We start from the raw sequence: 26,615 nt of genomic DNA on the forward strand, positions 1-26,615 counted from the left end.
CACTCTCTCTATTTTGTTTATTTCTTTCCTATAATTTGGTGACCAAAACTGTACACAGTACTCCAGATTTGGCCTCACCAATGCCTTGTACAATTTCATCATAACCTCCCTACTCTTGAATTCAATACTCCAATTTATGAAGGCCAACATTCCAAATGCCTTCTTCACCACACCATCTACCTGAGTATCAGCCTTGAGGGTACTATTTACCACAACTCCTAAATCCCTTTGTTGCTCTGCACTCCTCAATTGTCTACCATTCAATGTATATGACCTATTTAGATTTGCCAATTGTTAGGTCTGCTTTGTTCGAGAATGAGTGAGTCAGACACCAGACTGAGTCGAAATCAAGGTTCTTTATTACCGGATTGTAACACTTGCAACTAACAGTGTTAGTTGGAGAAGGCGCATTCTAACGATATCAGCAAGTGGTGTTTTTTTTATACCCCAGGACACGCACTTAGTAAATGATCATACCATGACATTGTCCAATGAATAAGCTGTTGCTACCCTTCTCTGTTAGTCTGCTGCACATCATTCTTGTTATTGCCACACTTATCTTGAGCGTACAAGGTCACACCTGCATCCTGTTACTCCTTAGTATTGGGTGACTCCTTCTCCGGTCTCAACTCATGATGTTTTTACCTTACACTTTCCAAAATGTAACACCTCACACTTATCTGTATTAAATTCCATCAGCCATTTCTCAGCCCACACCTCCAGCCTTCCTAAATCACCTTTTAATCTACGGTAATCTTCCTCACTGTCCACCACACCACCAATCTTTGTATCATCCGCAAACTTGCTTATCCAATTCTCCACCCCTACTTCCAGATCGTTAATATATATAACAAACAATAGTGGACCCAGGACCGAACCCTGAGGAACTCCACTAGTCACCGGCCTCCAATTGGACAAACAATTTTCTACCACTACTCTCTGACACCTCCCATCCAACCATTGCTGAATCCATTTCACTTCCTCCTCATTTATACCTAATGCCTCCACCTTTTTTCCTAACCTCCTAAGGGGAACTTTGTCAAAAGCTTTACTAAAGTCTAAATAGACAACATCCACAGCTTTCCCTTCATCAAACTTTTTTGTAACCCCCTCGAAAAACTCAATCAGGTTTGTCAAGCATGATCTACCCCTGACAAAACCATGCTGATTACTCCCTAGCAATCCCTCTACCTCCAAATATTTGTAAATACCATCCCTCAGAACACTTTCCATCAACTTGCCCACTACAGACGTCAGACTCACGGGCCTATAATTCCCAGGTTTACATTTAGACCCTTTCTTAAACAGCGGAACCACATGCGCCACCCTCCAATCCTTTGGCACTACCCCCGTGGCCAGTGACATCCTAAATATCTCTGTTAATGGCCCCACTATCTGTCCACTAGCCTCCCTGAGAGTCCTTGGGAATATTTTGTCCAGTCCCGGAGATTTATCCACCTTTATCTTTTTCAACAGCCATCACGACCTCCTCGGTTATCCTTATATGCTTCATGACCTCCCCACTATTTTTCTTTACCTCAACTGGTTCAATATTTTTTTCCCTAGTGAATACCGAGGCAAAGAAATCATTCAAAATTTCCCCCATTTCCTCTGACTTCTCACTCAGCCTCCCCTCACTATCTACAAGGGGTCCAATTTTATCCCTCACTAATCTTTTACTTTTAATGTTCTTATAGAAACCCTTTGGATTTATTTTTACTCTGTCAGCCAAAGCCTCTGCATGCCTTTTTTTTGGCCTTTCTAATTTCTTTCTTAAGATTCCTTCTACACTCCTTGTAGTCCTCCTTCAACTTCTCAGCTCCCTGCTCTTTATACCTCTTGTACACCTCCATTTTTCTCCTAACCAAATTTCCAATATTCCTCGAAAACCTTGCCTCCCTGTGACTTCCAGCCTCTCCTTTGATCCTCACTGGGACATAACTACTCTGTACCCTCAAAATTTCCTTTTTGAATATCTTCCATTTTTCATTTACACCCTCACCTGAAAATATCCTGTCCCACTCAATACTCTCCAAATCCCTTCTTATTCCTTCAAAATTTGCTCTTCTCCAATCCAGAACCTCAACTTTAGGCCTCTCCTTGCTCTTCCCTAAAACTACCTTAAAACTAACAGAATTATGATCACTAGACCCAATTGGATCTCCAACATTAATGTCTGATACCTGACCTAGCTCGTTCCCTAACAGGAGATCCACTATTACACCGTCCCGAGTCGGTTCTTCTACTAATTGATTCAGAAAACAATCTTGAACACATTTAACGAACTCTAGCCCATCCAGCCCTCTAACTGTATAGGTATCCCAATCAATGTGAGGGAAGTTAAAATCTCCCATGATCACTCCCCTATGATTCTCACACATAAACGTTATCTCTCTACACATTTGTTCCTCTAGTTTTCTTGGCCCATTTGGTGGTCTGTAATACACCCCTATTAGCACCCTCATGTCTCCTTCACCCCTCAATTCCACCCAAACAGCCTCACTGGACGATCCCTCCAGACCATCTTGCCACCTCACGGCAGTAATGTCCTCCTTAACAAGCAGAGCAACTCCTCCCCCTTTTTTTTACCCCCTGATCTATCACATCTAAAACAAATGTATCCTGGAATGTTAAGTTGCCAGTCCTGCCCCTCCTGTAGCCAGGTCTCACTAATTGCCACAATATTGTGACCCCAAGTATCTGTCCATGCTCTCAGCTCATCTACCTTGTTCACTATGCTTCTTGCATTAAAATATATGCATTTCAGAGAATGATCCTCACATACATTTTCTTTTCTACCTTCTATCCTAATTTCCATCCTTCCTTTGTTATCGTTATTATTCCTATCTAGGTGGCCATGCTCCCTTGACACTGCCCTCACACTCTGTTCCCCATTCCCCTGCCAAACTAGTTTAAACCTTCCCCCCACAGCTCTAGCAAATCTACTTGCCAGCACATTGGTCCCCCTCCAATTCAAGTGGAGTCCGTCCCTTTTGTACAGGTCCGACCTTCCCCAGAAGAGATCCCAATGATCCAGAAATCTTATCCCTTGCCCCCTGCACCATCTCTTTAGCCACGCATTCATCCTCCACATCCTCCTATTCCTACCCTCACTAGCGCGTGACACCGGCAGCCATCCAGAGATTACTACCGTGGAGGTCCTGTTTTTTAACTTCCTACCTAATTCCACATCATCCTGTTTCAGGACCTCATCCCCACTTCTAGCTAAGTCATTGGTCCCCACATGGACCACGACTTCTGGCTGTTCTCCTTCCCCTTGCAGAATGCTATGTACTCGATCAGAGATATCCCTGACCCTGGCACCAGGGAGGCAACAGACCAACCTGGATCCCCGATCTCGTCCCACAAACCTTCTATCTGTCCCTCTGACTAACGAGTCCCCAACTACAAGTATCCTGTTCTTATCCCTCCTTCCCTTCTGAACCTCAGGGGCAGCCCCCGTGCCAGAGACCTGATCCCTACGACTCGTCCCTGATAGGCTGTTCCCCCCAGCAGTATCCAATGCCGAATACATGTTGCTGAGGGGCACTTCCACAGGGGTACTCTGCACTGGCACTCTCCCTCCTTTCCTCACAGTCACCCAATTCCCTGACTCCTGCCTTCTAGGGGTGACTGTGTCCCTGTAACTCCTCTCTATCACTGCCTCTGCTTCCCTTATGATCCTCAGTTCATCCAACTGCAGCTCAAGCTCCTTAACACGGTCACTCATTATATGCAATTGGATGCACCTTTTGCGGGTGTAGTCGTCAGGAACAGCTGTGCTGTCTCTGATTTCCCACATCCCACAACTGGAGCACTTGACTACCCCAACTGACTCCATTTCCTCCTTTCTTAATATAAATACCCTTCCCACACAAGTAGCTCCTTCTCGCCGAAGTCCCTCGAGCCAAAGTCCTTAAGACCCCACTCCTTCACTGGCCACTCCCTCCCTTTCTACTCCTTTTATTAGCCCTTACCGATTAACCCCAATTAACTCCCGGCTCCTCCTCCTCTCACCTGACACCAGGCACTGACTCACTGTCTCCTCCGACCCCGAGTCTGACCTTTCTGACCCCTGACCCATGCAGGGGGTCTCAATTTTATTAGGGAATGATTGGGCAGAAGATAAAGTTGGGTCACTTTTGAGATTAACAAGCAGGCCGAGGAAAGATGAGGTGGATGAGAATTGTGAGGTATATCCTGTGTGTACAGTAACAAGGTCCATGTCTAAGAAATTATTGAGAGATGAAGAAGATCCAGTTGACAGAGATTTGCCAGGTGATTCTGAAATGGTTTTGAAAGAGAAGGGTAATTGTGAGATCAAGGATTTTTCTTTGTCAAGGAAAGAGTTAATTTGGCAGCAAAGAGCAGATACAAGTCTTTCTGAATTAGCACACAAAGCAGTAACTGAACAGGAGATTGGAGAAATGGCTTGTGGTTATTTTTTAAAAGGTGATTTGTTAATGAGGAAATGAACACCTCTTGATATTCTTGCAAATTAAGAGTGGGGAGTGATTCATCAAGTGGTTGTTCCTAAAAATCACCAGAATGAAATTTTAAATTTAGCCCACCTCCTTTAGGTGGTCATCTTGGTGGAAAGAAAACCATGAATAAGATTTTGAAACAATTTTTCTGGCCTGGTTTGAGGAAGGATGTTGTAAATTGGTGCAGGACATGTCATTTTTGTCAGGTCGTGGGGAAACCTAACCAGGGTCCTCCAGTGGCTCCATTACAACCTATTCCTGTTGTTGGGGAATCTTTAACTAGGGCTACTGTGGATCGTGTAGGTCCCTTGACGAAAATTAAGTTTGGAAATCTGTACTTGTTAACAATTATGTGTATAGTATCAAGATTTCCAGAAGCTAAACCATTAAAAATTATGAAAGCCAAAATGGTGGTAAAGGCTCTGGAAAGATTTTTTCACAGTGTTTGGTTTAACTCAAGAAATTCAGAGTGGATCAGGGATCTAATTTTACGTCTGGGCTGTTTCAACAATTAATTTATGAGTTGGGAATAAAACCGATCACTTCATCCGCATATCATCCTGAAACTCAGGGAGCTTTGGAAAGATTTCATTTTACTCTTAAAAATAGGATGAGGATTTATTGTCTGGAGAATGGAAAAGATTGGGATGAAGGTTTTCATTTATTGTTGTTTGCAGCAAGGGAGGGTGTGCCGGAGTCATTAGGTTTCAGCCCTTTTGAAATTGTGTTTGGACATCAGGTTAGAGGCCCTTTAATGCTGATAAAAGAACAGTGGGTTAATGAGGATGAGCAGATGGACTTGGCTGGATTATGTTTCCAAATTTAAAGATAGGCCACAAAAGTGTGGACTTCAGCTCAAGAGAATTTACAAACGGCTCAGGGTCAAATGGTTTATTTGATAGGAAAGCTCAAGTGAGGAATTTTAAGGTGGGAAGTAAAGTTTTGATTTTGTTTCCAACACATGATAATCTTTTGAAAGCTAGATTTTTTGGTCCATACGTAGTTAAATCAAAATCAAATGATGTTAACTATGTTGTTAACACTCCAGATAGAAGGAATAAAACTCAGGTTTGTTTCATAAATATGTGCAAACCTTATTACGAGGATAAGGGTAATGGAGAACAATCTGTATCAGAGCCCAAAGTTTGCCAGCTTTGTCCTTCTGGAAATAATTTCTGTGTGCAGTTTGGGTCACCAAATTAGAGGAAGGTGATAAACAAAATAGAGAGAGTGCAGAGAAGGTTGACAGGATGTCAGGGTTTGAGTGACAGAGAAAGGTTGAGCAGCCTGGGGCTTTTTTCTCTGGAGCATAGAAGATTGAGGGGGGATTTGATGGAGGTGTTCAAGATTTTAAAAGGGACAGAGAGAGTCAACGTGGATGGGCTTTTTCAATTAAGAGTGGGGAATATTCGAACCAGAGGCCATGGTTTGAGATTGCAGGGGGAAAATTATGAGGGGAAATTTCTTCACGCAAAGGGTGGTTGGGATGTGGAATAAGCTTCCAGCAGAGGTGGTTGAAGCAAGGATGTTATTTACATTTAAGGAAAGACTGGATAATTACATGGAGGGGAGAGGATTGGAGGGGGATGGACCAGGTGCTGGTCAGTGGGACTAGGAGGGTGGGGATTTGTTCCGGCATGGACTAGTAGGGCCAAACTGGCCTGTTCTGTGCTGTATATGGTTATATGGAGAGGTGTTGGCTGTTGACAAAGTGGAGGAAGTGGTGGATCATGAAATTATGAAATCAAAATCTTGTGAGGGTCACCTTAAAGAAAACATGGTTCCTGTGCGCTTGTCTAACTCAGAAATTTTGGAAAAGTTAGTTCATCTTAAGTGACAAGAACAAATGCAGTTGAAGGAATTAATTTTAAAGTTCACAGATCTGTTTTCCTGACGTTCCAAAAAGAACATCAGTGGTTTATCACGATGTGAATGTCGGAGAAGCAAGTCCCATTCAACAACACCCATACAGAATAAACATTCATCCTCAAACTTAAATGAATATGACACGGCTGTCACCGACTTCAACAAGATCTGCATGGATGAGTGTGTGCACACACGTGTATATGAGTACCCTAACTAGAAACTGTGGACGAATGAAAAGAGTATGCAACCTGCTGAGGACGAGATCAATAGCATTTAAGACTAGTGATCTAGATGCGTACAGTAAGTCCAAGTATGGCCTATGGAAGGCCATCTCAGCAGCAAGGAGGCAATCCGAGGGAAGCTCGAGAGAGAATGGGATACTCACCAGATATGGCAGGGCCATTACATCCTACAAGGCGAGGCTGTGATGCTTCACTGCCCAATGAGTTGAACCACTTTATGCTTGCTTTGAAAAGGAGAACTCAATAGTACCACAGAAAATCCCTGCAGAAGTACTGAAAACAATCTGAAGTGTTCATGGACATCTTCAACCTCTCACTGCTGCAGTCAGAGGTTCCCACCTGCTTCAAAAAGGGCATCAATCATCCCAGTGCCCAAAAAGAGCGGAGGGAGCTGCCTCAACAACTCTCGTTCATCTACTGTGAGGAAATGCTTTCAGAGATTAGTCATGGGCAGAATTAACTAAATAAAGATCTAGACCCACTACAATTTGCTTACCACCACAATCGCTCCAGAGCAGATGCAATATCACTGGCTCTCCATTCAGTTCTGGATCACCTTGACTACAGCAACATGTACATCAGGCTATTCTTTGTCAACTACATCTCTACTTTCAACACCATCCTACCCTTAGTGCTGGTCAACAAGCTCCAAAGCCTGGGCCTCTGCAACTGGATTCTTGAATTCCTCATTGGTTGACCCAAGTCAATACAAATTGGAAACAATGTCTCCTCCTCATTGATGATTAACCTAGGCACACCTCAAGGATCTGTGCTTAGCAATGACTATGCAGCCAGGCACAATTCAAATGGTCTCTACAAATTTGCTGATGACACCACATCTGTCGACAGAACCACAGATGGCAATGAGGAAGATGGATCAGTGAGTTGAGTGATGCCACCACATGATGGGTGGCATAATCAGGTCCAGACCTGGGTTCAAATCCTGCACTGTTTGTAAGGATTTTGTACATTCTCCCCTTGTCTGCATGTTTTCTCCAGGAGCTCTGATTTCCTCCCACCCTTTGAAACATACTGGGAGTGCAGATTAATGGGTGTAAATTGAGTGGCATGGACTTGTAAGGCAAATTGGCCGGTTACATTATTGTATGTCTGAAAAAAAAAACAACTTTGCCAAATCAAGGATCTGATTGTGGACTTCAGAAGGGGGAAATCAGGAGAACACGAACCAGTCCTCATTGAGAGGTCAACAGTGAAATGGATTAAGAACTTCAAATTCCTAGGTGTCAACATCTCTAAAGATCTGCCATGGGGCCTCCATATTGATGCAATCACAAAGAAGGCTCATCAGCACCTATACTTCAAGAGGAGTTTGAGGAGATTTTGTATGACACTCTTGCAAATTTCAACAGGTGTACTGTGGAGAGGATTCTGACTGGTTGCATCACTGTCTGGTATGGAGGTATAAATGCACAGGACAAGAAAAGACCGCAGAACTCGGCCAGCACCATCATGGGTGCCTTTACTCCCTTGAGGACATCTACAATAGATAGTGTCCTAAGAAAGCAGCCTCTATCCTCAAGGAGCTTCACCATCCAAGCCATGCCCTCTTCACACTTCAGAAAGATGGTACAAGAGTATGAAGACTAACACCCAGTGGCACAAAAACAGCATCTTTCCCTCTGCCATCAGATTTCTGAATGGACAATGAACCACCTCTCTTCATTTTTTTACCCAAATTTCTGTAATTTGGGGTGTAATTTCTAGCAGTATTTGCACTGTGTAGCACTGCTGCAAAACAATGAATTTTGTGACATGTTCATGACAAGAATTTTTTAAAAATTGTAGACATAGAGCATGACCACAGGTCTTTTGGCCCACGAGACTATGCCTGCCCAATCACACTCAATTAACTTTCAACCCCTGGTACTTTTTGAACAGTGGGAGGAAACCCATGTACATACAGGGAGAACGTCCAAACTCCTTACAGACAGTGCGGGATCCAAACCCCAATCCCAATCACTGGTGCTGTAACAGAGTTGTACTAACTGCTACACTCACCGTGCCGCCCAAACAAATTCTGATTAACCTGGGGAAAGCTATAGAACAAAGAGACCTGGAGGTACATGTAAATAGTGTGATGGATTATGTTATATCTTATATTATATGTGGATATTTTTTAAAAGAAGATAAATTGTGGCAGGTTTTTTAGTCTAGTCCACATACAAACACTTCAAAACAGATCTCATTTAAAATGCCAGAGCTCTCCTCAAGCCAGACAGTCCAGGCTCCAGGTGTCTTTGCAAAAACTATGAAGAGTGCCTAGAAGGACTTCACAAGTAGGTGTTCATTGGACATGCTGTGCAGTAATAGAATATTGTTTTGGGAAGCAACAGCTGAATGAACTCAGAAGCTTAGGTCCAGAGCCGCAGTCTGTCACGTGGTTTTCTCTGAGTGAGAGAAAGAGAGAATTCAGTTCTACAGTTCAGCAGCAGCTGGGACTGGAACAGGACAAGCTGGCAAGCTTGGTCAAAGGCCTTGTGGTCCATACAAGAGGAGAGGACTGGCTGTATAATGTTTCACTTGAAATAAGGAAAACAGAAAAGGAACTCTGTGGTGATCTGAAAGAAAGAGGTTATCATTTGGAAAACCGTGATGGGGCAAGTTTCTTCGGCAAGACACTGAAGTAGCTGTTCAGAAGGAATCAGTTGTGGGTGTCCAACGAGCAACAAATCTCTCTCTGAAAACCGACAAGAACCTTCCTGAGCAGTAACCATTTACTTTTCAAGCACGAAAGCCTGGTGAAATTCATAAATGTTAAATTCTGTGCACAGTGTAAGAATTGCCTGCAACCAGTGAACTTGTGAGTGAAAAGTGAGATTGGACTGTAAATCAAAGAACGTTTCTGAATTTACACACACATTACATACACGTGTGCTTAGAATTAGAAGGGGTTAAGTTGTTACAAGTAATAAGTAAAAGTTTGATCCTGTTTTCATGTTTAAAGATAATTACAAGCAACTTTTGTTTAAGTGATCATTTGTCTTGGTGAATTTCTATTGCTGCTGGGTTTTGGGGTCCTCTGGGGTCATAACAATAGTTTCTTGGAAGTCGAGATGCATGCAGACAGGGTGGGGAAGAGGGTATTTGGCTTGTTTACTTTTATCAGTCAGGTCACTGAGTTCAGGAGTTGAAAGGCCATGTTTCAACTGTACAAGACATTGGTAAGGTTACATCTGGAATACTATCTGCAGTTCTGAACACTTCACTGCAAGGGTATCACTAAGCTGGAAATTTTGCAGAAGATTCTTGAGGATATTACCAGAACTCAAGGGCTTGAATTGTAAAAATAAATCCCTGGATAGGCTAGGACTTTTATCCTTGGATCATAGTCACTAAGTAGTGACCTTTCAGAGATATATATCATGAAGGGTGCAGATAAAGTGTAAGGTCATGGTCTAAAACTTGGAACCATAGATTAACCCTGTTAAAGAGTTAATGTAGATGTCACACATGTACCCAGGACTGATTCCTGTAGCATACCACCATCCACAAGCCTCCAATCTGAAAAACAATACTCCACCACAACTTCCTGACTCCTGCTGCTGATCTAGTTTTGTATCCAATTACTCAGCTCTTGCAACCTAATCTTCCAGTCTAGCGAACCACATGGGACCTTTTCAAGGACCTTACTAACGTCCATGTGGACAAGGTCACGTCCACTGACCTGGTCTCCACAATCCTCTTCTCTACCTCTTCAAAGAATCTATCACGATTTCCCATGGAGAAAGGTGTGTACATGTTGATTGGCATGAAGATGATGGGCCATTGGGCTTTTTCTGTGCTTTCCAACTTTATGATTCTAATTCTGCTGTTCTTCTCAATGCCAACTGAAGTTGTCTGAACATTTAAATGTTTCTGAGATTTTTATAATTATTTCGTACCATGCACAGCTGCAGGTTTTTTTCCATCTATTTTCACTTGCATTAAGATCAATATACAAAGGATGATCCACTTACTCCGGAAGATAACACTCTAAGGTGAGATTTGCATTACAAATGTTATCAGAACCACAGTCCTTCTGAAATTGGAGCTGGAAGAAAAATGCAAGAAGTTAATATTCATCGAACAATTAATGATCTTTTCAAAAGAAAGACAAACCATGAAATTTGTAACATAATCACAAACAGCCACGAGGGGAGGGAGAGAGATCAGCTCTTTGAGTGATGTCACAAAATTGCGCTCAACATTAGCAAAACCAGGATGATTGTGGACTTCAGGAGGAAGTCAGGGGAACATAATCCAGACCTCATCGATGGCTCAGCAGTGGAGAAGGTCAAGAACATCGAATTTCAAGATGTCAACATCTCCGAGGATTTGTTCTGGAGCCTGTGTTGATACAATCATGAAGAAGGCTCGCCAGCAGCTATACTTTGTGAGGTGTTTGAGGAGATTCAGTATGTCACCAAATACTCTCGAAACCTTCCACAGGTGGATTGTGGAGAGCATTCTGGCTGGCTGCATCACTCTCTAGTATGGAGGAACCAAATCTCAGAACAAGAAAAACTCCAGAGGGTTGTTAACGTGGCCTGCGACATCACAAGCACCAGACTTCACTCCATCGAGAACATCAACGTGAGGTGGTGTCTTAAAAATGTAGCTTCTATTCTCAAAGACCCCCACCACCCTTTCACTCTGCTACCATCAGGAAGGAGGTGCAGGAGCCTAAAGACAAGCTCCGAGCCATGAAGCACATCACTTGTCACAGGCCTCCGGTCTGAGAAGCAATCATCTAACTTCCCATGTGGGACCTTGTCTTTCTTTCTTTTTCAATATTTTTATTAACAATGAAATTTCACATAAAAAAATACAGGGTATATAAGGATATAAGCTAAAATTCAAAAAGATACATTACACTTAAATCAAATCATTTCATCCAAGGTACCCAACATTTTCAATCAAACAAATTACATTATATTAATTTTTTTTTAAATCTTAACCCAAGAAAAAAAAGATAGAATTCTTATCAAAGTGATAAATTATGTCATTAGTCAACACTTCTACCTTCATATCAAATGTTATGAAAGTTATTCAAAAAGGGTCCCCATAGTATTTGAAAATTTGAATTCATCGGAAATTGATCATCTCATTTTCTCTAAATTTAAACATGATGACGTCACGTAGCCATTGAGCCTGAACAGGAGGAGTAACATTCTTCCATCTGAGCAACACTGCCCGCCTCGCCATAAGAGAAATAAAAACTAATACATGCAGATCAGATGCCGTTAAAGTTATGTCATTCTCTCCAACAATACCAAATAAAACAGTTTAGGTTAAAATTAACTTTTAAAAGTGCAGAGAAAGTTTGAAAAACTTCATTCCAATATTTCTCAAGACTCTAACATATCGAAAATATATGAATTAATGAAGCTTTTCCATTGTGGGACCTTGTTAAACATGTTACCTAAGTCCACAAAGACAAATCTTCCTCACTGTCCACCTCACACCCAATTTTGATGTCATCTGCAAATTTGCTGATCCGATTTAGCACATTTTCATTCAGATTGTTGATATCGGTGACAAACAATGAACCCAGCACCAATGCCTAAGGCACACCAGTAGTTACGGGCCTTTAGTCAGAAGCAACCATCTACTTTCACTCTTCATTGCGTGCTTCCCTTATTTCTTGTTTGATGCCATCCCCAATATTACTACTAATATTTTGCAATCTGTCCACCATTCCCATTGATGTTTCGGGCCCTCTGCTGTTCCACAACTCATAGAGATTCCACCTTATCCAAGCTGTTGTCCTTTCTTAAAGTTGCTTTAACTTCCTCTTTAATGAGGTATACTACCCCATTTTACCTTTTCAGTCTTTCTTTCCTGAATGTTAGGTATCCTTGCATCTGAAGTTCTCATCCCTGGTGACCCTGGAACCATGTTTAAATATTGCCATTCAGGTTATAACCATTAAATGTTGTCTCTGCTGTTAATACATCTGCATTATGACAGAGGCTTGAGCAGACAAAGAATTGCTGGAAGAAGTCAGAAGGTCAGACAGTGTACATGGGTACAAGTGGTCAGTCAATATTTTAAGTTGGAACCTTTTATCAGGACTTGATCATTTCCTTTCCCCCAATTTGGCACTATCAATCAATGACTCACCTTATGCTAACCACAAATATTTTCAAAAATTATGGCCAGTGTTCCAAAAGTGCTCTTTCACAGAAACCTCAATCGCCAAGCTAGGTGTATTTCCCAATAACTATTTAGTACAACCCATTTCTGTTGGCACTGTCCACATATTGTTTGCCTTAAACAGTTGTCTTTTAAACATCTTAAACAAATATAGCTATTTTGGTATTTAATTTTTACCTCAAATGTTGCTGAATGGTCGATAAATTTGTCCAGAACTGGCAAGGGCAGTTGAGTATCCTCTCCAATGTTGTGCAGCATGTATCTCACTTCTATTTCAATCGCAGAGACACAATCAATTGTACAAGGCTGAAATTAAAATTTTATTTCTTAGATTTTTAATCTGCTTCAGAGCAAAGAAAAATATTGTCAAAATAGGAACAAGTACTAGAGATGTATGGGGTATGCTTTCGAGATGGACTGGAGAGAAAAACTAGAAGAGCTAAGAGGCAATATACAAAGAACTGGGTGACTGTTACAGTAGGAAAAGGAAGGGGAATAGGCAATCAGCATCGGGCACCTGTGAGGCCCTTCCCTTCAATAACAAGTTCTGGATCCTGTTTGGGGGGAGGGGGGAAAGGGGTGAATGGTCTGCCAGGGTCAAATTGTTGTGGTCAGGTCTCTGGCACAGAATCTGACCCTTCAGCTCAGAAGGGGAGAGCTTTTGTGAGGGGTGAGAAGCCAGTTGTTGTAGTCCATGTTGGTACCAATGACATAGATCAGAAAAGGGATGAGGTCCTGAAGAGGGAATATAGAGTGTGAGGAAGGAACCTCAAGTGTGGTAATCTCTTGATTGCTGACTGTGCCATGTACCAGTGAGAACAGGAATAGAAAAGTTATGGCGATGAATGGGTGGCTGAGGAGTTGATGTAGGGGCAGGGGTTCTTTGGGATCAACTTCTGGAGAAGGTATGACCTGTACAAAAAGGACAGGTTGCACCTGAATGGGAGGGGAACTAATATTATGGTTTGCTCGAGCTATTGGGGAGGGTTTAAATTAGTTTGGCAGGGGGATGGAAACCAGAACAAAGGGTCAGTGAAAAGAGCAGAAGAAACACAAGTACGGTAGTTACATTGTGTAGCAAGACTGTGAGCAAGGACAGGCAGTCAATATGGCAAAATTGCAAGAATAAGATTAAGCATTTAATTTGGAGTACTTTGGTAACAAAATTGAAAACAGCACTGAAAGTCTTTTATTTCAATGCTTGCAGTATAAGAAATAAGGTGTTCCCAGACCAGACTGTGACACAGCTGGTCAGTAGACTTTCCACTTCACCTCGATAGAAATTTCCCAGGGTTTCAGGTGTCCGACCAAACCTCCACAAACTACTATTTGTAGAGCGCGCCGAAAGAACCAAAGACTCGTTGATCCAAACCAAGGCTTTTATTAACTAAAAGACTGGAGCCTATCACAAGTAGGTCGACCAGTCCAGCATGACCAATCCTTTAAGACCTGCCAGTAGGTGTGGCTACACTCTCAGCTAATCACAGTCATCCTACACGACCATCCGTACAAAGACACATTGATGATAGAATCTGTACTATCACACTGAGATGCTTTCTTCACGATGCCATTGGTGTGTTTCAGCTCCCTTATCAACTCTGGGTCATGACACAGCTGCAGTTTGAAAGGGAGAAGCTAAAATAAGAGAAGTCAGTATTACCAGTGGAATAAAAGGTATGAGATACGAACTGGCCAAAGTTGAGCACAGAGGACTCAGGAGTCACTATCTCAGAGGATCTTCCCTGGACCCAACACACCAATGGCATCGTGAAGAAAGCACGTCAGTGCCTCTGTTTCCTCAGGAGTTTGTGGAGGTTTGGTCTGACACCTGAAACCCTGGGAAATTTCTATCGAGGTGAAGTGGAAACTCTACTGACCGGCTGCATCACAGTCTGGTCTGGAAACACCAATACCTCTGAATGTCAAGCCTTGGACACAGCCCAGCTCAGGCAAAACCCTCCCCACTCTTGAATACATCTACAGGGAACGATGGAGTCGGAGAGCAGCAGCAATCATCAGGATTAAATGCTCCGTTCTCGCTGCTGCCATCAGGAAAGAGGTCTCGGTGCCCCAAGACTTGCACCTCCAGGTTCAGGAACAGCTTCTACCCCTCCACCATCAGACTCCTCAATGACAAACTCAATCAGAGACTCATTTAAGGACTCTTACTTTGCACTTTATTGATTTTCTTTTTGTTCTCTCTGTATTGCAGTCAGTTTGTTTACATTTGTTATCTGTTTACAGGTCTTTATTTGTTGACATGTATACGCTGTGGACAGTTTATTTTTGTACAACCAATTTGTGGTAATTCTGCACAACCACAGGATAAAGGAATCTCGGGGTTGTATGTGAAGTCATGTCTGTACTCTGACAATCAATCTGAAATTGAAATCGAGAAGGATGGAAAAGCAGCAATTGTTGGAGTTTCTCTGAGAAATAAGGAAGGTGCAGGACAGGTCTATTCCAAAAAAGAAGTATTTGAATGGAAAAACTTTGAATGGAAACATTACATCATTGTGGCTGACAAGAGAAGTCAAAGCCAAAGTAATGGCAAAAGAAGGGCCATCCAAGGATGCAAAAATTAATGGGAAGATAGAGGACTGAGAAGCTGATAAATGCTTCCAGAAGGCAATGAGGAAGGTACTTTGGAAAGAAAAGATGAACTTTGAAAGGAGGCTAGCAAATCATATCAAAAAGGATACTGAAAGCTTTTTTCAATATATTAACAGAAAAAAGAGGTGAGAATATATAGAGGACTAATACAAAATGACGCTGAAGAAATTGTGATGGAGACAAGGTGAAGGCAGAAGAACCGAACTGAGTATTTTGTATCAGTCTTCACCATGGAAGACATTAGCATTACACCAACTTTCAAGGGTGTCGGGGAAGAGAGGTGAGTGCAGTCACAATCACTAGAGTGAAGGCGCTTGAGCTGAATGGTCTTTAGGTAGACAAGTCTCTCAGGCCAGAGGGAATGCAACATTGGGTTCTGATGGAAGGAGCTATAAAGATTGTGGAGGCATTGGTAATGGTTTTCCAAGAATCAATAGATTCTGGCATGGTTCATGACAACTGGAAAATTGCAAATGTCACTCTCCTCTGTAAAAGGGAGGAAAACAGCAAAAAGAAAATTATGCACCGGTTAGCCTAATGTCGGTGGTGGGGAAGTAATTGGGGTCGATTGTCAAAGATGAGGTTATGGGGTACCTGGAGGTGCATGACAAGCTCAGCAAAAGTCAGCATGGTTTCCTTAATCGAAAACCAACTGCCTACAAACCTACTGTAGTTTAAAACCACAAGCAGCCTCGTCAAATGAGTTGCAGTGGATGTATATTTGGATTTTTAAAAGGCCTTTGACAAGGTGTCACACATGAGGCTACTTGAAAAAGTGAGAGCCCATGGAATTACAGGAAAGATACTAGCATGGGTAGAGAACTGGTTCAACAGCAGAAAACAGAGACTGGGAATAAAGAGATCCTATTCTTGTTGGCTACCGGTTATCAATAATGTTCCACAGGGATCAGTGTTGGAGCTGCTTCTTTTTAAGTTGTACATTAATGATTTAGATTGCAGAATAAAGAGTTTAGTGGCTAAGTTTGAAGATGATACAAAGATAGGTGGTGGGGTAGGTAGTGAAGAGGAATTTGAGTGATGACAGGAAAACTTAGATCAGTGGTTCTCAATCTTTTACTTTCCATTCACATACCACTTTAAGTATTCCCTATGCCATCGGTGCTCTGTGATTAGTCAGGGAATGCTGTTTGGGTGGTATGTGAGTGGAAAGAAAATGTTTGAAATCCACTGTTTTAATCGTACCTCATTGACTCATTATGTGCATGGTTTCATTACTCTGACAATGACAATTTTTCTCAAGCAAAATATTTCAGTAACAATTGGGTCGAGAGCAGTGATTCTCAAACTTCCCTTCCCACTCACATCCCACCTTAAGCAATCCTTTACTAATCATAGAGCACTGATGTCATAGGGATTACTTAAAATGATATGTGAGTGAAAATAAAAAGGTTGAGAACCACTGACTTAGACAGATGAGGAGAATGGGCAAAGAATGGCAAATGAAATACAATGTTGGAAAGTGTATGGTCGTAGACTTTGGTCAAGGAATAAAAGAGCAGACTATTATTTGGATGGGGAGAAAATTCAAAATTTGGAGGTATAAAGGGACTTGGAAGTCCTCGTGTAGGATAACTAAAGGTTAACCTTCAGGTTGAATCGGTGGTGACAAATGTGAATGCAATGCTGGCATTAGTATCTAGGAGAATAGGATACAAAAGCAGGGATGTGATGGTGAGGCCTTATAAGGCTGTGGTGAGGCAACATTTGGAGAGTGGGGTACATTTTTGTGTTCCTTATTTAAGAAAGGATGTCTTGGCATTAGAGAGATGTCAGAGGAGATTCACAAGAATGATTCTTGGAATGAAGGGATTACCAGGTGAAGAACGTTTGAACTGTACTTCTTGGAATTCAGAAGAATGAGGAGGAACCTCATAGAAGCATTTTGAATGTTAAAAGGCCTGGACAGAGTAAATGTGACAAAATTGTTTCCCCATGAAAAAGAAGTCTAGGATGAGAGGGCACAACTTCAGGATTGAAATGCATCTATTTAAACAGAGATTTGGAGGAATTTCTTTAGCCAGAGAGTTGTGAACCTGTTGAATTTGCTGTCATGGGTGGGAGTGGAGGCCAGGTTGTTGGCCAGGTATTTAAAGCAGAGATTGATATGTATCTGAATAGTCCGGGCAGCAAAAGTTATGGGGAAAAGGCAGGGGGATGGGTTTGAGTGGGAGAATGGATAGCTCATGATGAAATGGCAGAGCAGATTGGATGGATTGAAGGATTAGAAAGCAATTAAAGAATAGAGGATCTAGAACTCACTGGCTTGAAAGGATGGAGGAGAAAAACATTCTCAGCACATTTTTAATGTAACTGGATAAGAAGCATAATCTGCAGAGCTGTGAATCAGGAGTAATCGGTGAGGCCAAATTTGGCATATTGTATGCAGTTTTGGTCACCTAAACGGTTATATGGTTATTTGATGGAGGTATTTAAAATTATGAGGGGTATAGACAGAGTAAATGAAGAAAGGCTTTTTCCACTGAGGGTCGGTGAGATACAAACCCGAGGACATGGGTGTAAAGGTTCAATCCTTGTGTTTTTGATTCTGAGTTTATTTTTTGCCTATCTCTTTAAAAGAACTATTGTTTCTCGTGTTACCTTCAGTGACTATGATGTAATATGGTCATAATATCCGCCCAGGCTCAGTGCTTGCTCTTACATGTGAAGGAAGAGTGAGCACGAGAATTTTTTCTTTGTATTTTTGTTTGTATCATTAGACAGTAAATGCTTTGTTATTCACCATTATGAAAGTCTTATTGCTAAGCCATGCAAAATGTTCATCCATTCTATCAACGAATTAAAAACTACATAAAGTAACAGCCAGAAACTTTGATTTGTTGGATTTAGGAGATAGAAATTTGAGATATCACAGCTCATGCTTTGAAAGATAATACTTTGAAATTAGAATATATTAGAATAAGTAAAGTGTCGTCTATAATGGGTTAAGAGTGAAAGGGGAAAAAATTAAGGGGGAAAATGAAGGGAAACTTCACACAGAGTGGTGTGGATGTGGAACACAGTCTCAATTTTAACATTTAAGAGGAACTTGGACAGGTTCATGATGGGAGAGACATGGAGGGCTATGGACTGGGTGCAGGTCAGTGGCACGGCTTCTGTACTATGGTTCTTAGTGAAGCAGTCTAACTTTGAATGCCAAAATATAAGCAAAAGCTATCTTTTGTGCCAAAATAAAATCTGTGATTACATGATACTAAACTGAAATTTTGGTAAAAGGATGGATGGGCTATTTGAGATGGGCTCAAGATTAAAAATTAAAGAGTGTGATTGACTAAAAACTATTACCTTCATTTTGGGACCTTTCTCAGCTTACCTGCACAGTAATTGAATAATTTCGACAGAACACAGTTGAAAGCCTCACTGAATCACACAGGGAGTCAGGCATTTCATCATTTTTTGTAAACATCACCCTTTTATTCTTCTGTTTTGTGTCCAGGTTGATAGTATAATTAGCAAAAGAATTATTCAGATCTATATATATTAAAAAAACAGAATAAAACCTATTAATATTGTTTAATTTGTTCTAGTTTCCGACCCAATATCACTCAATTTCAATTAAACTTTTTTTAAAAATTTTTTTATTTTTCACACCATAAACCACATTGATCAAGATACATACATTTTCCTTTTCAAATATATAGTGACGTTTTCTTCCCCCCCTCCCTCTTCCCCTCCCACCCTCCCTACCTCCCCTCCCATTCATTTAAAGTTCAGAATCTAAGATACATTAAACCCGTCAAACAATGTTGTCACTCAATAAAAATAAACAAGAAATTCCACTGAGTCAATTCTTTTCATTCTCTTCTCCTTCTGTCATTTTAGGTGGTAGATGTCCCCGGTAGGTTAATTAAAATTTATTAATGTGACTTTTAGGATCTGCCATTATTTTCAGTCCAACATTATGCCCAAAATTCCCATTTTATGTTAAACTCCTCCCAAATCTTTCTTTATTCCTCTTTTTCTCCAGACCCCCAGCCCTTCCCTTCCGTACCCTCTCAGCTTTTTTCACCTCTATCCACCTATGACCTCTTGCGTGTACTCCTCCCTCTGCCCTTTCCTTGCTCCTCTCCTCTGCTCTCCCCACCTTTTTTTTAAATTCAGGTGCCTGTCTGGTTTTTTTCATACCTGAATGAAGGGCTCAGGCCCGAAACACTGGTTACCCTTTACTTCCAAAAAATGCTGCGTGACTTGATGAGTTTCTCCAGCACTTTTATGTATTGCAGTAAAATACTTACCTTATGCTTTCACAACATTAAACTGCTCCCTTCCATTCAAGTCTCTCTCCTGAATATGCCCTTGTCACAAAGCCAACCTCCCATTCCAATCAAAGTTCCAAGCCAATTGCTCTATTCCCCCTGCTTTCCCACCCTAATTGCAACAATGTCATTGGTTGATGCCATTGGACAATGCCACCGCCTAAACTTTGTGAGGAGTTTGAGAAGATTCTGTATGTCACTGAAAATGCTCAAAACCTTCTACAGGGAGAAAGCATTCTGGCTGGTTGCATCACTTTCTAGACTGGAGGTGCCAATGGTCAGGGCAGGAAAAAAAACTCCAGAGGGTTGTTAATGCGGCCTGCGACATCACAGACACCAGACTTCACTCCATTAAGGTCATCTCCAAGAGGCAGTGTCTGAAGAAAGCAGCCTCAACCTTCAAGGACCCCCACCACCTCGACCGTGCCCTCTTCACTCTGCTACCATCGGGGAAAAGGTACAGGAGCCTGAAGATGAGCCCTCAGTGGCACAAGGACAGCTTTTTTCCCTCTGCCATGAGACTCCTGAATGATCAATGAACCCCAGACACTATGTTCGTTTGATTTTTCATTGCACAAATTTTTAAGATTTATTTTGAAAGGTGATTTACATAAACATTTGCACTGTGATTACTGCTGTAAGACAACAAACTTTGTATCTTGTTCATGGCAATAAACGTTGATTCTGATACTGGAATGCAGTGAATGAAATTACAGAGGTACTTCTTTTTCAAGAAATTAGGAGGTTGACCATTTGAATTTCTTAAAAGAATAAAGAATGAGTTGTAACAATCCGAAAATATCAGCCAGAGAAGGCAAAGAACAATTGCTAGGGTCAAATGTGTGTCTGCGGGGAAGGGTAACTTGGGTGCTGCAGGTCTCTGCAGACCTGCGTTTATAATGCCCAAGGCAATGATCACATGACAAAGGAGAGACCCAAGTCAAAGCGGAGAGAAGTATAAAGCAGTGAGCACACTTGGTTCTGCGATTTCTTGCATTTGGCCTCATAACAGGTTTGGTCACAACTGATGGTGTGGACCAATTGGAACGGGACACTGCAGTTAAACAGGCTTCGGCACATTTCTGAGATAAGTACCATTTGTTGTAACTAAGCAATCAAGTGTATTGTGTGCAATATTGATTATTTCTAATAGTTCTACAAACAGTCCTGCTTAACTCTGATACAACATTGTATCTGGAAGGAACTAGCAGAAGAATCTATAGAAGTGGGTACTTAAAATGAATATTTAACCTAAATATTTGTACCTTTTTCAAGCTTCACCAATTTTCATTCCTAAATCCAGATTTGTTTATTTCTTCATACATATGGCAGGGAAAACAATCCCGTATAAATAATGCCCAGCTTCAAAAGACTAAAAAGATTGGGGGATTATCACTTCCAAATTTTAGATTTTATTACTGGGTGATTAATATATGCAATCTACTCTTATTGTTACATTTTGATAAATTAATGAACCATCCTTCTTGGGTTGAAATGGAACTAAATTTTTCAAAAAATAATCTTTGATGGCAATTTTTGGTTCCTTGTACCCTTTTCTAAATTGACACATAATCCGATAATGAGAAATAGGTTGAGCATTTGGGGCACAATTTAGAACATTTTTGGGTTCTCATTGTTTTTCTCTTGCTCCTCCCATTATAGATAACCATCTTTTTCAGATGTCTGTATTAGACGCGTTTTAAAGAATGATATAGATTAGGTATCTTTTTATTTAAGATAATTATGCTTCTTTTAAACAATTTACAGCTAAATTTAATCTTCCTAATAGACATTCTTTTTAGATATTTACATTTGGCATTTTGTTCAGTCCAAGTTTTCCAATTTTCCTCGAATCTGAGATACAAATATTCTTGATTTACTTTTTGACTTACAGTTCGTTCAAAGTGGATTAATATCAAGTATTTATAAAGACCTATTGGATTTAAGATCAGCCCCAATGGCTGGGATGAAGAATGATTGGAAACAAGATTTGAATATAACATTTTCAGATAATGATTGGTGCTCTACTCTTAGTTTGATTAATGATCCCTCATCTTGTGCAAGGCATTACTTATTACAATTTAAGATAGTTCATAGAATACATAAGGTCCAAATTCAAACTATCTCCTTTTATGCAAATGTTGATCCACTATGTAATAAGTGTAACATTTTTGAAGCTTCATTGCTTCATATGTTTTGGGACTGCCCCAATTTAGGAAAATTTTGGGAAAACTTTATCAATGATTTTTAAGATCAAAATAGAGCCATGTCATAATTGGAAGATTTAAGAAGTCTGGATGCTCTTCAAGGCCACTATTCAATCAATATCTTCACAATTTTTATGTTAACTTTTTTTTTGTAATTCTTTATTTATCGCACTATGAATCATATCAACCAATATATTTACAGATGCTTCTCTTTAAATATTCACAGTGGCATTTTCTCTTTTTTCCCCCCATCCCTCCCTTCCCCCTTCCCACCCCCTCCAAAAACAGTAAATATTGAACATATAAAATACAATAAAACAATATCTTTTACAAAAGGAATACAGTCAAAAAAGACATATCATCTACTTATTCACATTAAATCTGATCGTGTTCATCTTCTTATCATTTTAGGTGGTGGTGGTCCGAGGCCTGCTCTTTCTGTTATGTTCCATCTATGGTTCCCAGGTTTTGTCAAACATTGTAACTTTGTCTTTTAAATTATATGTGATTTTTTTTTCCCAATGGGATACACTTAAACTTGGTTATATATTCCATTAATGTTTATAGTCAAATAGTCCAACGTGGCCATCTTATATCTTTATTTTCACTTCTTTTCTGTCTCTTCACCACCTCCATCCCCTTTTTTCATGAATGTTTTTTTAAGTTTTCCTTTTTAATCTCAATATATGACAACGCATTTAAGACATGAAATAACCCAACAATCCCCACAAGCAATGAACCTCCCCTCTTTGGATTGCCCCTTGTCCCTTGACGGCAACCACAACTCCCCTTTTCATTCGGTTTGCGGGCTTACTCGCAAGTGTCAACCGATTTTGCAGTGACCATTATTCTCCCCCCCCAGCCCCTCCCCCAGAGAACACTATTTTCCTATACATATAACGAAGCTCTCTCTCTCTTTTTTCCCATCTTCCCCTTCTCTTATCCATCTTTAAATACACATTATCTTTACTATATTTTTACATATTTTCTTGCAGGTCATCCTTCTTGTCACTCCTTCTCCTCTCTTCTCCTGTCCTGCAAATGTTCAGCAAATTCTTGGGCTTTCTTTAGGTCTGAGAACAGTCTATTCTGTTCCCCAGGAATAAATACTTTGAGTACCGCTGGATGTCTTAATATAAAGTTATACCCTTTCTTCCATAAGATTGTTTTCGTTGTGTTAAATTCCTTCCTCTTCTATAAAAGTTCAAAGCTTATGTCCGGGTAAAAAAATATTTTTTGTCCCTTATATTCCAATGGCTTATCGTCTTTTCTAACCTTCTTTCTTGCCTGCTCCAGTATGTTTTCTCTTGTCTAATGTCTTAGAAGTTTTACCAATATGGATCTCGGTTTTTGATGTGGTGGTGATTTCAGTGCTTGCACTCTATGCGCCCTTTCGATTTCTATTTCTTCATGTGAGTCTGTTATTCCCAGCACCTTCGGGATCAATCCTTTTATAAATTCTTTCATATCTGACCCTTCTTTGCCTTCTTTCAGGCCCACAATTTTTATGTTGTTTCGCCTACTGTACTTTTCCAATACGTCAATTTTTTGTGACAATAAATCTTGTGTCTCTTTAATTTTTTTTTGCTCTCTTCCAACTTCCCTCTTAAATCATTTATCTCCATCTCTACAGCAGCTTCTCGTTCCTCCACATTTTCTCCTCTTTTCCCTATTTCAGTCATGACCAACTCTAAGCTTTGCATCCTGTCTTCAGCTCTTTTCATTTTTCTTTTGATTGAACTAAATTCTAATGATGGCCATTCTTTTAATGACCTCATTTGTTTTTCGAAAAAGGCTTTATCTAAATTTTGTCCTTCTATTTTACCTTCTTCTTTCCTTTGAAATTCTTGGTCTTCTTCCTCCTTCTCTTCTGTGTCTGCATCCTGTCTGTGTCATCTTCTTCTCTTCTCTGTATCTGTGTATCTTCATCCTTCTCTGGTGAGCTGCTTCTGTATCCTTGCTGGGCCTCCAGCTGCTGGGTCTCCTGCTGTTGGGCCTCCTGTTGCAGGTCAACCCATTGTTGAGCCCCCTGCTACAGGTCGTCCCCCTGCCAGTTGCCCCGTTGCCGCTCACTCTCTTCCAGCCCTTCATTCTCTTTCTCACCGCTCTTCTTTTCTTCTTTCTTGCTTACTTTCTCCAGTTGAATGCCCCAATACTGGGCATCTCTCAGCTGGCCGCTCCTCAGCTAAGTCCCCCTTCCGCCAACGTTAACCTTTTCTTTTACTTGCACACTACACATGCGCAACTCTTCGTGCATGCGCAGTTGCGTACCTCTTGGCTCTGAGAGCCATTTTTGAAGTCCGCTGGTCGGGAAGACACCGCTCCTCTGTGGACTCACCAACACCGGAGATCGGCCACTCCTCTCTGCTCCGACGTGCAGGTAAGGCCTTCTTCTTTCTTCTCCAGTGATTTTCCTTCTTCCCTTTTCTCTTTTGGGTGCCATCTTCTGTCTCTTCTCTGTAACTTTATCTTTCGCTTCCTGTATTTTATGTTTATTGAGCTCTGCTTTTTCAAACTTTTTCTTTCTTTTCTCTGAAGAAGGCTGGTTCCACTCGACCAGCCACTACTCCATCACATGACTCCCCCTGAATTTTTATGTTAACCTTGATTAGAGGGAGGGGTTAGATTAGATCTAGTTCTTTTTTGGGGGTTTAAATATGGTTGTCATATCATTAAATAAGACAGAATTCACCCTTTGTTTAGATAAAGGGATTGTTTAATTTAGCATTATTTATTTTCTATCCAGAACTATTTTCTAATAGCTTATAAGAGATAGATGGTTAATAACCATATTGATAGAATGTAGTGATTTAAAGAAATATTGTTAAATGAACAAATATCAATAGGTTTTCAATTTACATTTAAATTTAATTTGTGATATGTATATGATATGACCTGTTGTTTGTTATATTAGAAGACTTTGTATGTGGATATCCATGTTAAACTCAATAAAAATATTTGAAAAAGAAAGATGAGGGTACTATTTTAAATTAGATTTTTAAATTTAGAAAATACAGTTTAGTAACAGGCCTTTTCAGCTTCCATGCTGCCCAATTACGCCAATTGACCAACAACTCCAGTATGTTTTGAAGGGTGGGAGGAAACCGTAGCACCCAGCGGAAACCCATGCAGACACAGGGAGAATGTACAAACTCCTTACAGACAGCGCCAAATTCGAGCTTTGCTGGCACCAACCACTATGTTAACCTTGCCACTCTCAACAACGATCAAAAGACCTTTGGACAGATATATGGATCAAAAGGATTCAGAAGAAATGTGGGACAAATGCAGGCAAATGGGCCTAGCCATACATGATGAGTTGGAGCACAGTGCCCATTCCGTGCGGTATAGTGGTATGGCTTTACTTCAAGTGTGGTCTCCCCAATCTTTTGAACAGTTGTAACATGACAACTCAGTTCTGTAATCAAGGCTAAAACCCTTCTTCACCACCCCATCTCCCTATGTTATCATTATCAATATTATGGAACTATGTACCTGAATCAAGTCTCTCTGTTGTACAGTACTCATTAGTTGCCCTACTACTCAACATGTTGATCCTGCTCTGGTTTAACATACCAAAGTGTAACATATCACACTTGTCCAAGTTAAGCTCCATCTGATATTCCTTGGTCCACTTTCCTAGAACTTCTTGTATTCATTGAGATTTCAGATAATCTTCTTCACTGACCACGACACAACAAAAGTTAATCACAAAAATCTGTAGACACTGTGGTTATAGTAAAAATTCTGGAGAAACTCAGTTGGTCAAGCAGAGTATTTTATGTAGCAAAGGTCAAAATACATAACCAGCATTTTGAGCTTGAGCCCTTCATCAAGGTATGGAAGAATGTTGGCAGGCATCTGAACAAAAGGGTGGAGGGAAGGGGGGGCAAAGGTAGGAGATGGTATGTGGAGAAGGGAGGGAAGGGACAGCAGCGATCATGGGGAGGAGGGATGGCTGGGTGAGGGAAGGGGGGAGAACTGGAAAGGGAAGGGGGTAAAAAAGCAAGTAGGTTAGCAGAAACCGGAGGTTGATGTTAATGCCTTCTGGCTGGAGAGTGCCCTGGCCGAAAATAAGGTGTTGTTCCTCCAATCTGCAAGTGGTCTGGGTGGGATGGTACATAAGGCCATGGACAGACATGGGAGTGTGACTCAGAATTGAAATGGTTGGCTACTGTGAAGTCTCTGTTGTAGTCGAGGGAGTGGAGGTGATCAGTGAAACGATCTTCCAATTTGCAACTGGTCTCTCCAATGTAAAGAAGACCACAACAAATGTTTATGTCACCTGACCATGCTAACTATGTTATCATCCCTCAGTAATACACTGAGAGTGTCATCTTGGATTATGTTGGTTGTTGACAGGGAGTCATAAGATTCTAAGATTCTGTTGGTGACATAGCCTTATGGCTGCATATAATGAATAGCCTTCAAGTGAAATATTGCCTCAATTTCATCTGCAGCCAACTGCCACTATTTTTAATGCCCTCAGTAAAATTCAAGAAAAGAGAGCTGCAGATTTCCCCTTCCGAACTCGCAAAGTTACCTAATAATCCAAACTTTGTTGCTGTTGTAAAACACACAGAAACTTGAATAATTTTCTCCGGCTCATCAGAGCTTTCAAAAGACAGAGGCACCATCTTTGGAGAAAATGCAACATTCACTTCGATAATGATAACTGGTCTTGAGCTATAAAAAATTATATCATATTAATGTCACATCATCAAGTACAAATTCAATCATCTCTTGTTTAAC

The 26,615-nt window shown here is 40.8% G+C and overlaps 1 protein-coding gene across 2 annotated transcripts in view; it reads right to left on the reverse strand.

Moving 5' to 3' along the window:
• Window positions 1–26,615, reverse strand: part of LOC138749613 (integrin alpha-E-like) — a 199,320-nt gene that overhangs the window by 65,798 nt on the left and 106,907 nt on the right. For both annotated transcript variants that reach the window (XM_069911249.1, XM_069911250.1), the window contains exons 17-20: window positions 26,407–26,549; window positions 18,714–18,871; window positions 12,926–13,054; window positions 10,570–10,643 (exon numbers count right to left, since the gene is read on the reverse strand). In XM_069911249.1, coding sequence (XP_069767350.1) covers window positions 10,570–10,643; window positions 12,926–13,054; window positions 18,714–18,871; window positions 26,407–26,549 — 504 coding nt within the window. The remainder of the gene's footprint in view (window positions 1–10,569; window positions 10,644–12,925; window positions 13,055–18,713; window positions 18,872–26,406; window positions 26,550–26,615) is intronic.

This window comes from Narcine bancroftii, chromosome 14 (genome assembly GCF_036971445.1).
Source record: "Narcine bancroftii isolate sNarBan1 chromosome 14, sNarBan1.hap1, whole genome shotgun sequence".
NCBI classification, from domain to species: Eukaryota; Metazoa; Chordata; class Chondrichthyes; order Torpediniformes; family Narcinidae; genus Narcine; species Narcine bancroftii.